We start from the raw sequence: 17,014 nt of genomic DNA on the forward strand, positions 1-17,014 counted from the left end.
TCCCTCAGTGTCTGATAGTTTTGTGTCTCTTGGTTTTTCCTGTAGGGTTCTCCATCAAGGCCCAAATGCCCGGCCCAGTGTGAGGCTGCTGGTCGAGGTGGGGAAGCACTGAGGACAGCGTCCCTGGTCCACAGACGGGATGAGCGGGGGAGCGGAGCAAGCTGACATCCTAAGCGTGCTCTCCCTGGTCAAGGAACGATGGAAAGTGGTAAGTGGCGTGTCGCTCAGCGACAATAGGCGTCGTGTTTGTCCAGCCCCATCGCCGCCTGTCCCCAGCTCCCCCTCTGTCCCACAAACAACAACAACTCCTTGTTCATCAAACAACACTTTCTCCTGCCTTTGAGTCCCTCTGCCTTCCTCTGAAGTGTCTCACCTGTGGCTTGGACAGTTTGGGGTCGTGTCTCTCTGTCCAGGTAGGGCTGCTGCAGTGTGGGAGATCCAAAAATAGCCCGTATAGCTATTTGTGGCAGTGCAGTGTGTGCTATAGGCAGCAGCAGCAGTGTTCCCCGGGGGCCCGTGTCTCTCACTGCTGTGCCAGCCTGGGCGCCATGTGAGGCTGTTATTCCTTACTGGAAGCCTGGCACCACTTCCTGTCTTCTGAGGAGCAGAGTTACATAAGAATGCTGCAGCTAATCCCACGACTTTAGCTCCTAGTGCGACACAAGTCTGTGTGTGTGTATGTGCATGGAGGACAGAGAAGGACACGTGGGTACTGAGAGCTGGACTAGTACTGAGAGGCGAGAGTGAAATGGAAGCACTGCTGGGGGCAGCTTGACAGAGCGAAACAAAGAGCAGAGCATAGTGAGGCGAATCACTTTATATTTATGGAGGAAAGTGTGCAGCCGTGCTTTCAGCACCACGTATAGCAACTATTTACAGCCGCTATATTCACTATTTACAATGAATCCTGTCAGATAGAGCTGAAGTGATGATCAACAACTATTTGGATCATTTATTTATCTCATGTTGTCTTTCCTGCTAAAATGTCAAACACTGCCCCCTTTCAGGATTTTCATCCCTCTATTTGAACATTTCTGGGGGTTTCAGACTGTTTGTGGGACAGAACAAGTGATGTGAATACACCACCTCCACCTCCACCTCCTGCTGATTGTGCTGAGCATTTTTCACTTCTTTCTGACCTTTTCAAAAGACTCATGGAGAAAATAATTCCATGACAATAATCGTTTGTTGTACTGTCAGCCAAAGGAAACCAAAGGCAACCCAAAAAAAAATTAATTAATTAACAAAGCTCCCCACCAGGATATTTTAAGTTTAAACCAAGAACAACCTTAACCTACATTTAACTTCAAATACATCAGTCTATATTAATCTCTTTTATTGTTTCTTTAAAAAAAAAAAAACAATCTGGAGATTCTCATTTAACTGGAATGCACAAGCTCATTCGTCCACTTCCTGTTGCAGTAGCCTCTATAATATTTCAGTATTTGCTGCAATTCCAGACAGAGGCTGCAAGATTTTTTTTCTGGATTTCACAAATGCACACTCTCATGAAAGAAAGGCAACCCTGAACCATCTTAAAGCTTCTGAAGATTTATTTAAAACTTGTTCACGTATGTTTTGGTGCCGAGCTGTGTTATTCCTGCAGCATTTGAGCAGGAATATGTTTAATGAATTTGGACATGAAAATTAAGGATTTATTACACTGATAAACTGCCAGGTTTGAATTTAGGGACATGTTCTTTTTTAAAATGACCACAATGACTGAAAAGACAAGAGTCTAATCCAGGGCCTGCCCAAAGTGTAGCCCCTGGGCTAAAGCTGGACAGCCATAAGGTTTCATTTGGCCTGCCAGTGAGGTAAAAATGCTCTTAATGTGTATGAAGAATCCCCAATTATTAATCAAGGGAACTCAGGATACTTCTAATCTATCAACACATATAGTGCATGTTTTTATCCGGCAGTCTGTTCCACATAGTGTGTCCATGCAGTAGTATGTAGAGCAGGCTTTAAAAATTCAAACATACTAAGTTTTATATAAACGTTAGATTTTTTTATTCTGGCATAGTAATTTAAATTAACCCCTTCGTGCCCACATGCCACCAATCAATGCGGACCAAAGAGGGAAAATTAAAAATCAACACCAAACCTCATTGTCAGATGGATAGTTTCTTTTTCCTCTGCTGAATTGTCTTTGAGCAAGATCCCACAAATGTTGTGGAGGACGTTCTGTTGCTGACCTTGACCCCTGACCTCCCTGGAGAGAGAGCAAAAAGTTTCCTTCTATCAGTCTTCCCACTTTTTATAAGACAGACAGACTGAAAATGTAGCTTTTTTTTTCAAGTTCTTAAGCAATGTTTCATCATCTTCCTCCAGGCGAAGAAGATTGGGGGTGGCGGGTTCGGGGAGATCTACGAGGCGGTGGACCTGCTGACGCGGATCAACGTGGCGCTGAAGGTGGAGTCGGCCCAGCAGCCCAAACAGGTGCTCAAGATGGAGGTCGCCGTGCTCAAGAAGCTCCAGGGTGAGTCGAAATGGATTCAGTGGATTTGGTTACATTTCTGGAACCGATTGATCCTCCCTGGCAGGGTGACTTATTGATTGCCCCTAAAGAGGTTACAGTGTGTATTGTTAGCATTCATGGAAGAAAAACGCTTAAGAGAAGCGAAACATTTTCTGTCAGTGATTTCTCCTGGATTGACAGAGCAAACAACCAAATATATGTGAAGAAGGAATCCAGGAAATGTCACACTAGTAGAAAACACAGGGATAGCCTTTGTGCATCAATAGCAGCTGTAATAATCTCTCCCTCTGAGACCAGATATAGATCATCCGAGTCGTCTGAAAACACCATTTGGCCCAAGGTTCAGCTCAGTTTGCTTCAGTCTCTGCAGTGCAATACACGGCATAATTCAGCAGGAGCAGCCGATGAATCATTCTGCATCGTGTTTGTTTCAGTTGTGGTTTTTTTGGGGAATTTTAATGTACAAGTTGCAGCAATAGAAGTGAGGACCAGTACGAGAGGAAGTATTTGTTTGTGCGCGTGGACACTTCCACGCAGGATCAACACGAGCGAGCTCCTTCAGGGGGCTTGTATAATTTCACTCCTCTTCGCTCTTTTTTTAACCATATCTTTTCCCTCCCCTCTTCCTTCCTGCCTTTTAACCACTACGCCTTTTTGTTCTTTCTCCCCTCTGAGAGGAAAATCAATGCGCTGGGATCATGTTTGCTGTCTAATGGCTGCAGCCTGGGGCATCATGGGTCTGTTGCTTCCTGAGGGAATCGGCATGTAACTTGAGACGGGCTGAATTCCAGCCCCACAAACATTGCTGACCAGCCCAGCTGCAAAGAGTAAACATCCACCCGCGGCCTTATAAGATGACTGATGGGTCATGTTGAGCTATTAACTTGTTTTTTCTTTATGATTTGGATCCTTTAATTGGATTGTTTTGATTTATTTTATAAGAATATGATGAAAGTAAGCCTTTTAAAAAGTTGGGGTTTTTAACATGGAGCTTTTGTTAGCAACTGTTGGCATTCACTGCATGCTGGAGGGTTTGGGGTGTGGTCAGTGCAGCAATGTCCTTTGAGAGCACACACACACTGGCTCACACACCCATACATACACACACACACAAACACACAAGCCATTCATGCACATGTGCAGGCCGGGTGTTGTGTGTTATGGCTGTAAATCAGCAGGGTAGTCATACATGGAAGCTGGTGATGGGAGGAAAGTGAGCTGTAGCGACTGCAGGGAAATACAGACGCACACGTCTTCATGATTCACACATCATGCTGCATCTTCTGCTCAAATGACGCAGCTGACGTCAGGTGACCGGGAAGTGACCTCATCTTCTCCTCTGAAAATATCCTGAAACTCTCGTGTCCTCCTTTATTTCTCAGGTAAAGACCATGTGTGTCGCTTCGTGGGATGCGGCCGCAACGACCGATTTAACTACGTGGTGATGGAGCTGCAGGTTGGTCTAAAAGCAAACGACTCGATGCGTCACAAACACTAATTTTTAGCAAGTATTATCAACAACTTTTATAATCGATTGATTGTAAATTATAACACATAAATGGCGAAGTCGCTGGTTCCAGTGCCCATAATGAGGATTTCCTGTTTTTCTCTGTTTTATATCATTGATGTCATTTAATATATAATTAAAATATAAATAATAAGAACAATGATTAATCAGCAAATTCATCAACAGATTAAAGCAGGGTTTGGGGGCTTTTAGGACTTTTTTTATACAGATGTAAAGTTAAATTCATGAGTAATAGCACAAACTCTTACTTATTTCTATACATTCAGGAGTTTTGCTGCTAAAGCCTTACTTAAGCTAGCTTATGGTGGCTAATGTTAGCACATTGTTCCTCCTGCAGACGTAAAGTTAAATTCATAAGAAATAACACACGCTCTTGCTTATTTCTATCCATTCTAAATTAGCATGTCATAAAACACGGTCTCGCTCATTTCTGTACATTCAGGAGTTTTGCTACTAAAGCCTTACTTTAGCTAGCTTTTGCTGGCTAATGTTAGCACATTCTTCCTCTTACAAGTGAAAAGTTAAATTCATAAGTAATAAAACACACGCTTAACTATTTCTATACGTTCTTAAATTTCTGTCATTTCATATGTACATGCTCACAGTGACAATCCTAACAAGCTGATGTTAAGCAGGTCTAATGTTTGCCATGTTCATCTTCTTAGTTTACCATGTTAGCATGCTAGCATTTTACAGCTGAAGCTAATGGGAATGTCAGTAGTTTTGCCAGTATCTGAGCATAAACCAAACTGTTGGACAAACTGAAATTTAATGTGACGATGGCACGAAATTAAACATTAATGTATCACCAAAACTGCTTAAGTTCATCCTGAGTGGGACATGAATATCTGTGCTAAATGTCATGGAACTCCAACCAGTCGTCATGTGCTGCACAGTACACGATCAGTACGATGATCTCGGACATGTGCTCTCTCAGGGTCGTAACCTGGCCGACCTGAGGAGGAGTATGACCCGGGGAACCTTCAGCATCAGCACCACCCTGCGTCTGGGGCGCCAGATCCTGGAGGCCATAGAGAGCATCCACTCTGTTGGCTTCCTGCATCGTGACATCAAACCGGTGAGTCACGGCTCGCTGGGTACAGCAGAGGATATTTACTGCTTGGCTCTTATTTTATTACCTAACACTTATGCTGCTTCCATATATTCCAGACACATAGATTTTTTTATTTCTATTGTCTGGGAAGTGTCTGTGACTCTTGCACTTTTTATTATTGGCTGCTAGCATTGTTGCTGATTCAGTATTTTGTTTTTTGACTGCTGCACCCACAGTAAGTTGGCTCACTATGAATGTTGGCTGAATGCCCAAAATCTAGCAGAAAGTAAAAATCTTCTGTCTTCTGAGCTGCTGTATTAATTCTAAATTATATTCCACCATAGGAACACATTAGATATAGTGAATTTGAATAAACATTACATTTAATTGCAGTTGTATTCAAACATAATTGGTTTTGTTATTCTTTTAACCATTGCTTCCCGTTTTTCTGATCCAGTCCAATTTCGCAATGGGCCGCTTCCCGAGTACCTGTCGAACCTGCTACATGCTGGACTTTGGTTTAGCTCGCCAGTTCACCAACTCTTGCCAGGAAGTTCGACCTGTAAGTGCCCCTCCTCTGTCACTGAATATATACAGGGCATAAAGCTGCACTCACCAATATTTTTATATCGGTATATTTAAGCCAATTGGCATGAACACAAACGCTCGCCTTCACACACAAACACACACTTGACCTCGATGCCAAATTTCAGCCTCCTAGGGCGAAAACTGTAGCCGCCAAAGGGTGGGGACGGAGTGAGCTACAGAGCTGCTGAGTGCAGCTAAAAAATAGCTTTGGTAAAGTCACTGAAACACTGCCTGCCTTGCACCAACTGCCTGACAGACAAAATTCAGGGAGTAGCTGGTGAGCCTACTTGAGGATTAAGCAGCTAAAGAGTCTAGAAACTGTATTTCCCTCAGGAGCTGGTAAGGACAAAAACAGAGCAAATATTGGGCTTGCATTCGTCGGGTTACCAACAACATGACTCCAAATGAAAGCTAATGTTGCTCTGTGTCTGCTTGATGTGTAAATAGGCAAATAATTGCTAACATGTACACCATAAAAACTGTGTGTGATAATATGTCAAAATTGGTTTGTGTGTTAAATTGCCCGCAAGTAGCTAAAAAACAAATTCATACAGGTTTAATGTGATCGAATAATGCTAGAAATATAAATCACTGGAGAGATTTCGAGGATAGCTAGAATAATATTGATAATTATATGTACTTTGTGTTATTTTTGCCTTAAAATCTATGATTTAATCACATTTATATAGCATTTAATTTGTGGGGTGTTTCTGCCTTTGTTTGTCAGCCTCGTCCAGTGGCAGGGTTCAGGGGAACTGTCCGCTATGCGTCTGTCAATGCACACAAGAATAAGGTTAGTATACGTGTATCCTGTGCTGGAGCTCCGCCTCTGCTGTCTCACACTTGTCTATTTACTGTATGTGCTACACACAGTGTTTGCTTTTTGTCATAGTTTGTTGATGATGAAGCATTATTGATGAACTCAACCCTGGTGTAACTGTGCAGGAAATGGGTCGTCACGATGACCTGTGGTCTCTGTTCTACATGCTGGTGGAGTTTCTGGTCGGTCAGCTGCCGTGGAGGAAGATCAAGGACAAAGTAATGACAGCCAATAATTATTGTCTTTTCCTGGAACCTGCACAGCTCTGTAAAAGTAGCTGTAAATGATGAGATGTGACAGGTGAGTGTGTGTGTTTGTTCATTCCCAGGAACACGTGGGGAAGCTGAAGGAGACTTACGACCATCGTCTGATGCTCAAACACCTGCCGGCAGAGTTCGGCGTGTTCTTGGAACACATCTCCAGCCTTGACTACTTCACTAAGCCTGACTACCAGGTGAAACATGGCTCTAATTTAGATTTAGTAAAGAGTGTCGGTTTTTCTGATTGCTTAAAAGTGCCGGTTTCTTTTTCTGTGGAATATAAATAATGGTAATTATGTGCTTTTGTGTTGTTGCAGCTGCTGATGTCCGTGTTCGACAACAGCATGAAAACCTACAATGTCGTGGAGAATGACCCTTATGACTGGGAGCGGACCGGCACAGATGGCACTTTGACGATCAGCGCCGCGGCCACAACACCGCAGCATCACACCCGCCTCACTCCGGCACACATGGGGTACGTTTGTTTGAAATTTTGAAGTATATTCAAGACTTGTATTGTTATTAAACGCAGTGATTTGACTGTCTTTTATAGCCTCAAACATGAAGTAATTGTATGTCCTTCTTGTTGCACCAGTATGGCGAACGCCTCCCTGATCCCTGGCGACCTGCTGAGGGAAAACACAGATGAGGTTCTGCAGGACGAGCAGCTCAGCGACGTGGAGAACAACCCCGCCCCGGAGCGCCTGCCGGGCTCTCCCCTCCACCCACACCGCAACCAGGAGGCTGACGTCTGGGAGGAGCTGGACCGCAACCGTAACCGCATCAGGACGGCGGTGTGGAAGGTAGAGTTTAGTATAGTGTTATCAACACTGAATTCATACCTTAAATCCAGTTTTAGTTAATCACTGATCAGTCTTAAACAAAACTGACTTGTTTCCGTAGGCGGCAACAGAAGAGGAACACAGCAACAACCAGGGTAACCATGGACACCAGAGCCCCTATGCCGGGCCAAGCCTGGGTTCCCCGGTCAAGCTGCACTCTGAGGTGGTGGCCTCAGACCGTGATGGCCCTCTGCTGAGGAAGCTCCGCAACATTCACAGTTTTGAGCTGGAGAGGAGGCTTGGCCTAGAGTCCAAGCCCAGCCCAGAGCGCTTCCTGGAGCCCAGGTATGTCCATCAAGTAGCCGATCCGTCTGCGTTAACATCCTTTTTTTTTGTTGTTGTTGTTTTTTCTTAAGAAGAGTCAAGAGTTGATCTGTCTTGTATCTGTTCAGCTCAGCAAAGCAGCAGCTTGGCCCCCAGCACCAGGAGAAGGAGCCTGACGTGGCTGCAATCATCCCAGTGACTCAAGCCGTATCTGCTGTGGAGCGTCCTGATAGAGTCTGGCACTATGACGAGGAGTTCCGCTCTGGTGGTGGTTCTCCTAAGCCACCATCCTCTGGATCTCAGGAGCAGGGAGAGGGGGCAGTCAGCAGTGGGGGCTTTGTGGCCCTCAATCTGAGCTCTGGGAGGCAGGACATTGACTCAAGGGAATGGGTAATGGTGGAACGACCCAGTGGCTCTCCAGGAGCCAAGGTTACCACCAGCCCTTCGGAGGAGGATGAGGAGCCAGAGGTGCTCCAGCCAGGGGAACAGTCTCCTGGATGGGAAAAGGGCAGCCCTAGCCCTAGCTCTGGAAAACCTAAACAAGAAAGTATGGCTTCCTCCAAGGGAAGTGCAAAAGTGGACAAGTTGGAGCTCAGTGTGGGCCCTGCAGGGGCTCTGCCCCCCGTCACTCCAACCAGCCCAGCTGAAGCTCTGGCTGAGGGAGTCCTCACTCAGGTAAGCCCTTTCATTTGAAGGCCATCTCACAACATGGCATTCAGGATACTGACTGTTAGTCAGCATTTTACAAAGTTAAAAAGCTGCACAGAGTTCTAGCTATAGAACCATGATGCTAATATCATACAACAGTCAGAGTTCCACCAGCTGCATCTTGCTATAGTGTGAAGCTAAATGTTACTGCTGTGTGTTTTCTCGCTTCTTTGCTTGTGTTTATTTGTTAGAAAAAACATATTTGTGTCCCAGCTGCAGAGCTTTTTATCAGACCACAGCATGGGGAAAAAGAGAGCTCATGGCTTTGAAATGCACTTTGATTTGCGTTAGATATTATGCATAATTTTATCTTATTTTCAGACATTCGAAGCGTGTTTGTTTGGTTTTATTTATTTATTTTGCAAATGAAATGCTTTATTTCCAAAATACACTTTGGTTTGCTTAGTTTAAATTACTTTTTTTCACTGCTTTGCTATTTATTATCATTATTATTACCTCAACCAGCCCACCGAGTCATATGCCAAATCGTGCTCAATCTACGAATTCAACAATATCCGATTTTTGACTGTACAGCATCTTTTTCCTTAAAAAGAAGAATAAATGTCCCCTCACTCTCTTCTACAACCAGAACAACTGCCCCCAAGCTGAAAATATACACTGCCTTCCCAAAATCCACCTACCTTGCCTCTGTCTTCCTCCCCTAGCCTAAGATCATCCCCTTATCTTCCTAATCCTCCCGTCGCTTTACCTGTTCAGGACAACTCTACGTCGTGCTCCCCTCCGGTGCAACCTGCTTGTTCTACCTCACAGTACCTCCACCATACTTCCTCCATCTCACTCCCTCACCAATCTCACAACCCCTCCTCTGTCCACCTCCCACTTCTCTCCTTCCCGTCTCTTAGCTCCCCACCTCTCCTCCGTCCCTGCCTGAGGAGGTCGCGGCCCGGATGTCCAGCCCCATCCCTCTGCGCTCTCCCAGCCCTCACACTCTCCTGACCACCCTGTCGGACCCCCTGCACCAGCGCCAGCCACCGGGCATGAGGCGCAGCCAGTCCGCCGACCAACCGCAGCAGGAGCGCCCCTCTTCTTCCTCCTCCTGCCACGCCTCCCTACCACTACCACCAAACCCTGCCCCCGGCACGCGCTCGCCCAGTCGCAGGAAACTGCCAGCCATCCCGGCGGGTGCTGCCAACACCAAGTTTCCCTCTGTCATACGCATCACCCGTGCCCAGCTTCAGCAGGTGATGAGCCCATCACAACCCCGTAAAAAAAAAAAAAACAACATTCAGCTTCCTCACACCGGCTGTCAACTTTTTTGTTCTTTCTTTTTTCTTTTCTTTTCTTTTTTGTTTAAGTTGCTTATTTTGCCTTCTTTGTTTAGTTGGCTTGCTTTTGTGTTGTTGTCAGGCAGCTCTCTCCAGAAACCATGAGGGGCATTGTGCAGGCCAGACAGAGCATGGGTCAGATGTGTCCTTGTGTCTGGACATGTGTTCTTGTGATCTGAATAGGGGTGTGTGTTTGTCTGATTGTGGCATGTGTGTTTGGAATGTCGAGTCATGACTACAACAGGTTGCATGGTCTCTTTTGTTTCAGATCGTCTTTGTCCTCTCTATCTTTCTCTTTCTCTCTCTCTCCCTGTATTTGTTCCTCACCCTCTCTTCGCTGAAGCCCCCTGCGAAGTTGCGTGAACGTTTCCTGTCCACATGCTGGTTTAGTACTCACAGCTTGACTGACACTGCCATAGCACTTGTGTGTTTCGGTCTGATAATGGTAGCTATGGTATTGCATGCTGTTGCCAAACTAATCACCACTTATTACCCCATATTATACAATTCTTCTCTTTTCACACATCTGCATCAGGCTCTTGCTACAGAACTACAGCACAACTCGACATGTTGTAGTCTATCAGCAACAGGCCTTTGACAATTAGAATATTATTCCCATTTTTGGTGGGGTTTATTTTTTCAAATAACACCTGTGTGTCTTTCTCTTCCCTCCCATGTCTCCACCTCCCCCTCCCCTCTAGTTGACAGCTCAGCGTCCCTCTGGGCTGTCCTCCCAGTCAGGATCAGACAGTGCCCCACAGTGCCTCCTGCTGGAGAGGCGTGGTGAAGCTGAAGCTGAGGCTCACCAGGTCCAGGAGCACACAGCGGACATCAGCTCCCCCCAGGACCATGTGCCCACCCATCCAGGGACACCCACAGACCCCCTGGCTGAGATGCTGGTCAATGGAAACAACCACACCAAAGCTCAAAGCCCCGTGCCAAGCCGCGTGTCTTCCCCGCACTCGCCACGCTCGCCTCCTCCGCGCTCACCTTCCTCTCCACGCTCTCCTCGCTCGCCTCGCAGTCCTTTGTTTGCCAATGGTCACTTGTCCCCTCCTGCTAACAGCCAAAGGGATTTAAGTAATGGAGCATTCCCCAAGCTGAAGGACCCTGAGAATGATTATGGTCACACTCCCTGTGCTACAGAGCCTCGGTCAAAGGGGGAGGAGAGCAGAGAATTGAACCAGGCCCCAGATCAGACCAGCGGCCCAGCCTCTTCCTCCCCAGCTGCCCCCCGCAAAGACCCCAGCCGGAGGCAAAGCCGCATCCCAGTCCTGGAGCCCTCTAGCCTGCTGGAGCTCCCTCCTCCGGGGTCTGCTAAGGAGAAGCTCCTGCAGAAGAAAGCTAGCCACCAGGGCCCAGTGCCCTCTCCCACTGCCTCACCCTCCCTCTCTGATAGGCGTGGCCCTATGGTGGCCTCCCTCGCTAAAGACCCGCTGTCCTCCACCTCTGACCGCTCCCAGGACGAGGACTCTCTTATGGGCTCCCGGTCTGACCGCCAGGGAGATGATGCTCCCTCTCTCTCCTCCTCCTCCAGCCCTCTGTCCCGCAAGAGCAGGATCCCCCGTCCCGTTCACGCAGCTTCCTCTGCTGAGCAGCTGGCTGCCCAATTCCTGCCGCGCCCGCCTCCTGGAAAGCCACCGTGCCGCCCCACAGTGGAGGGCAGGTAACTCACTGATCTGCATATTTTGCTTTCATATATCAAGACTGAATAATTAACCTCAACCTAAAAGCATTTCTGATAAACAGCATGAGCGAAAGAGCATAAAGACATGAAAGAAACAAAAAAAGGCACCTTAATTTACTTTGGTGATTAATATTTGTGAGAAAAATTTAAATATATTATTTCATACTTATTCATTTTCTTGCTGATAGTGAGATGAGAGGATTGATACCACTGTCATGTTTTTTGCTAAATATGATCAAGCAGGTGATTAGTTTAGCTTAGCATAAAGACTTAAAGCAGGGGGAAGCAGCTAGCCTGGTTCTGTTCTAAAGAAATCTGCCACCAGCAACTCAAACCTGTATTAATTAACATGTTGCATCTTGTTTAATTTGTGCAAAGACTTTCTGGAGTCTTCCTGTTAGCTCCCAATGTTCGCAAAAAACCACAACTTGTTTTTATTACATTTCTGTCTGTGTACAGGTGTTGATTAGTAAGATTTAGAGGCACTGGCAGATTTATTTTTGACTTTGTGCAGAGTCAGGCTAGCTGTTTGCCCCCTTGCTTCCAGTCTTTATGCTAAGCTATGCTAACCACCTGCCAGCAATGGTGATTCTGATCCTTTCATCTAACTCTTGGCAAGAAATTTGATTCATCACCCTGTTTCCTGGTTTTGCTTTGAAATATATGGCTGTTATTCATTACCTGCCCTGCTTTTTGTACCCACTTAGGCTCAGGCGTTACCGCATTCGAGCTGGCAGCACCAGTGACTCAGACCTCCTGACATGCCTTGCTCAGCTGATGCATGGTTCCCGAGGCTCCCCCCTTCACCACCGCTCCTCAGTCCAGCACGGGGGCTCCAGGATGGGCATCTGCAGCCTAACGAGCTCTCCGCACCACCACCGCAGCTCTAGCGCCTCGCCGCGCAGCTCCTCCTCCCTGCAGCGCTCCGTCAGCTCCTCGCCCTCCCGCCACGAGCACCGTGGCGGCGGGGGAGGGGGCTGCCTGGGCCGCAGCCGCTCGCCTCCCAGCTTCTCTGGCTCGCCACCTCCCCGCCGCTTCTACCCGCACCACCAGGAGACCTGCTGCAGCCGCCAGGCCCGCACAGGCCCATTCCACCTGTCCAGAGGAAAAGGCTGTAGCCGAGAGGGCAAGTGCTCCAGCAAGCTGAGCAGGTAGTTGCCCACCAGGTTGTGCCACAGCAGAGGATGGGAAGACTCCAGCAGTCTGGATAAAAGCCTGAGTCTTCCTGTACAATTCGACCTCCCCGTCAGTCTGAAGCTTAAACTTGTCTTGTCGTTTCCCACTGTTCTCCTCACTCCTATTTGCACGCAGGGTTTGTCATCCATTTATGTGCCCAGCTTTTCAGCAGTACTCCAGAGATATAGTATTGCACTTCCACCAAGTTGTCTGACTTGTGAGAGACAGATTTGACAAAGAACGTTAAGTATCTGTGCGGCAGAAGCCGTGATTTTCTGACTTTTAGTCTGTTAAGCTCCAAAAATCCTACATTTCCCATAATGCTATTCTGTAGCTTCTCCCTGTCTGTCTCATGAGTGCCCACTTCTTTCAAACCCCACACCTCCAGTTTGTAATGAAGGCTTTCTGCTCAAGAATGTGAGTCTCAAGCTTGAGTCTTACATTCTTGGGCTTTGTGTGTAAAATCAGTGGAGTGTCCCTTTATAAACACAGACCAGTGATATTTATTTTATTTATATTATCATAATAATAATAATAGCTACAAAATTAAACAATGATTTTTCAACGCAGGCATAATACAAATCAATTGTTTGTTGGGCCAGTGGGCGCATGAATAAATCAATTTCCTGTTTATTCATCTTCATCCATCCTGCACCACAATATAACTTATTTATCCCCTCTATTAATGCACTTGGATCATACTGATGGAGTATCAGTATAGCTGGTCACAACTAAATGAAATATTGGCCTGGGGTCAGTTATCTCCTCTGTATTTGGAGATTGCAGGCAGGGTAGAAACATTTACTTTATGCTATATGTGAATGCATAAAGGCCAGATTTGTGTACAGTTGTATTTATTGAGATATTTATTTTGATGCTTAGCGGCGCTTTCGACTCCGACCCTCTTCTGTGTGATAGTGGATGTACGGCGTCTCACTCGCATTAGTTTTAAATGTTTAATCGAAGGGATCTCTCCGACGTGACCCCTTTTATACAATCAATCATGTAAAGTGCGTGAGGACACACACCTTTTTGTGCCTACTGTGTTGCCGAGAGGAAATCAAAATGTCGCACTGAGTGAAGGGATTACAAGTTAGACTTAGCGGAACTTGTGTTTTGGGATGTGGAGTAGCGGTAGTAAGCTTAAGCAACACAAGGTACATTACTGATGAGTAATGTTCAGACACAGATGTTTGTCTCAGCGTGTGCCTTGGCACTTCGGGCAGCTCGAGGATTCACTTTGGCTTGTTTGTAATTAGAAAAAAAGAAAGGAGCCCATAACAGACCCGTGCCAGCAGTTACAAGACGACCCTTTTCACCAGTATTCTTTTATGTAGAAAAGGTAGCAACACTAATGTTTGTAAGTCAAACCCAATTTGAGCAACAGTTTACTCAGAGTAGCGACGTGTTATTTGTGATGACAAGGAGGAAATCCTTCAAGTGAAACCTGTCTTAACTGTCCTGCATATTCCAGGGCAGTGTTAGAGATAAAACTTTGGAAAAAATGTGAATTTCCGACCTCAAACAGCATTTCGTCAAATGTTACTAAAAACAGAGGCCATATGTACATATGTACACACCACAATGATATTCCATGCTTCCATGTGCTAGAATGTTTTTGTTTTGATCCTCCTGCGCCGGAGAATGTCTTTTTATATCATGACACACGGTGTGTTTGTGCACAAGGCAGCGGAATCAGAGTGTTGTTTGTCTTTACGCTAGTTAGGATTCCTCACTGAAACTCTCCTCCCACTCCTCTGCTTGTAAGATACTGTAAAATAACTCCGGCTTCCTCCCAGCGCTACTCTTTGCATGCTCAACAGAGAAAAGACTGAATCAACTACTGAGTAAAAAGCTGCGTACCACCTCCCATCGCACAGCATCCGTCTTATGAAGATTTTCATTACCTGCTGGGTGAGCAGTGTTACTTCTGTGTGACCAGTTTTCTGCACTTCCTGCGCTGACAGGGGATGACTGTGTGCCGCTGGAATACGATAGACTGTATTTTTTATCAGTGCAACTAGCCGAAGTTAAAAGATACACCAGTTGAGAGATTAATGTCCGTTTAAAATATGGCTGCACACAAGAACAAAAAAATTTGCCAAATATTTTGATAAATTTTCCAGATGTGGTTTGACTTGTGATATGATAAACATGGGAGCGTGGAGAGATTGAATGGCACATTGCTTTGTAGATAACAAATGTGCTGTTGCGTTTGACTCATGCAGATCTTGCAGATAGCTACGCTAGCCTCACAGAGCAGCTATGATGACTCATCCTGAAGGCAGACAGCGTTCAGTCAGTCAGTCGCCTTAATGTCTCTTCTCTGCCCCTCTGTGCGTAGCGAGGGATGACTGAGCCTTGTCTGTGTTGGAGATCATTCCACTATTAGGCCAAGCCAAGCCTTGCTGTCACTTATCTCCCGTCTGTTAGCGGTGTGTGTGCAACCATGCCTGACAGCGTGGTCAACGGATCGCCACTGAAATCAGTGCTGTCAGGCTCTCGTGCTTGCGGAGCTCCCTGTGTTTCTGTGCGAGTGCCTGGGCCACTTATTGACTGACTGGTGGAAAATTTCAGGGTGCAGTATTCAAGGTGTGTTTGTTCGTGTGATATCTGTGTGCTCTCGATCCGGAGCGTGCAATTCCTACATGTCGCCAGCAATCAATCTTTTCGATTCTCCCTCTTTCAACTCTCTATTTCAGGCTCACAGATTTCAAGATATTTCAAGCTTTCAAAGTTCAGAACGCTGTTGTGCAGACTTTTAATATATACCTGTAAAATACTCAAACTAATTATTTAAATAAATAAGTATTGTAAAACCATAACTTATATGCTAACAGGCTTCAGTGAAAGGGAGGAACAGACACTAAACAGTGCTGCTGGTTTTAAAAGATAATCAGATTTATTCTCATGTTTTTATTATTATTATTATTATTATTGCACATAAGTGGTGTGTAGTTGTAGTACTAGTGATACCTTCCACATGAGGATTTTTTTTGGTCACTTTTAAAAGTGACCTGCTCATGGAAAGGTGTCATATTTATAGTAGCTCGCAGGTATTTGTGGTTACAGATACCCATAGGCCAACAGAACAAACCCAGCTGTTTTCTTTTATTTTGAAAGGTGAGATGAAAACTAATGAAAGCTTTGGTGTGCACTATACACTTCTCATATCATAACGTTGGAATACTTGTCAATAACTTATAAATACTTGACAGAAATTATTTATTGTGACATTTGCTAATTTGCCCATCTATCAGTTTGACTTCAGTTGTTGGGATTTTTTAATGGTTGATATTTTTGTGTTGTAATGTATGTCATGGTTTTGAAATGTAACTGTACAGTCTCAAGGAAAGAATGTAACAAGTGGGAGTTTTGCATTGTATATAACTGTAATTATTTATGTTTATTCTATCATTTGTATCATATCAATGCCTTGTACAGTGTTTTTTTCTTTTTGTTTTAAAATTATTTTGTATTTTATTTTTATAAACTGGTTATAAATAAAATACTCATTCCGCATGCAGACAAAATCCTGTGAAAGGTTTCTGTTTTTAAACATGAAATGTTGCTCGACGTGGACACAAAGGTTTTAGTTGGGTTTTTGTGGTCACAGTTGGTGCTTTAACATCTTTTTCTATGAGAAGCAATTTGTAACAGACATCACAGATGGAACAAAGGCTTGAGGAATTAAATATCGGAATGAAATTCAAAATGAATGTGAAATGTACCAGCAAAGTACCACTAAACTTGGCAAAAACAGAAAAATATATTGATAATAATAGAATGTTACAAAAGACTTTTTGCCATGTTTGGCAGTTCAACCTTTTTTGTATGTTTCTGCTTCTAAGAATAAGAAAATTCACACAAAAAAGAGTAATGATTTATGTATGTGGAATTTTCCACCAAATTTGATCAAATTAATCACATCTTTTGGAGTGGGAGCATTACGATCAAAGTAAGCAAAGCTGTCTTTGCAACTTAACTGCGTACTCTAAGCTAAATTGCTAAAAAAGTTTAAAAAAGTAAAAAAGTAAAGTATTCCAGAATCAGAGGTCTCGAACTGCCGGCATAGAAGCCAGATCTGGCCATCTTAACAATTTAAGAAGACCCCAAAATATTTTGTTGTAGTATGGTATGGCAAGTGTGGTAAGTTTTTATTTTAGAGGCCAGCATAATTCTGCATTTGATGGCATTTTTATTTCACATCAAACCTTTAACAAGCTGCACCTAACTGTGAAACTCTTCAATATAAACACTTCTGATGAGCATTACCCTAATTTAGTGACAGCAAAACAGCTAAGAGAGAAAGAACAGCT

General features: G+C 44.9%; 1 protein-coding gene across 1 annotated transcript; it reads left to right on the plus strand.

Moving 5' to 3' along the window:
• The first annotated feature begins 684 nt into the window (after positions 1-684).
• On the plus strand, positions 685-16,186 carry ttbk2a (tau tubulin kinase 2a). Its single transcript, XM_041953992.1, has 15 exons — positions 685-705; positions 2,335-2,482; positions 3,865-3,938; positions 4,948-5,088; positions 5,522-5,626; positions 6,380-6,445; positions 6,598-6,690; positions 6,801-6,926; positions 7,050-7,207; positions 7,328-7,535; positions 7,636-7,859; positions 7,967-8,513; positions 9,410-9,748; positions 10,534-11,498; positions 12,227-16,186. The coding sequence occupies exons 1-15, from the start codon at positions 685-687 to the stop codon at positions 12,672-12,674; spliced, it is 3,663 nt and encodes a 1,220-aa protein (XP_041809926.1). The 3' UTR covers positions 12,675-16,186.
• Positions 16,187-17,014: the final 828 nt, after the last annotated feature.

This window comes from Chelmon rostratus, chromosome 15 (assembly GCF_017976325.1).
Source record: "Chelmon rostratus isolate fCheRos1 chromosome 15, fCheRos1.pri, whole genome shotgun sequence".
Classification (NCBI taxonomy): domain Eukaryota; kingdom Metazoa; phylum Chordata; class Actinopteri; order Chaetodontiformes; family Chaetodontidae; genus Chelmon; species Chelmon rostratus.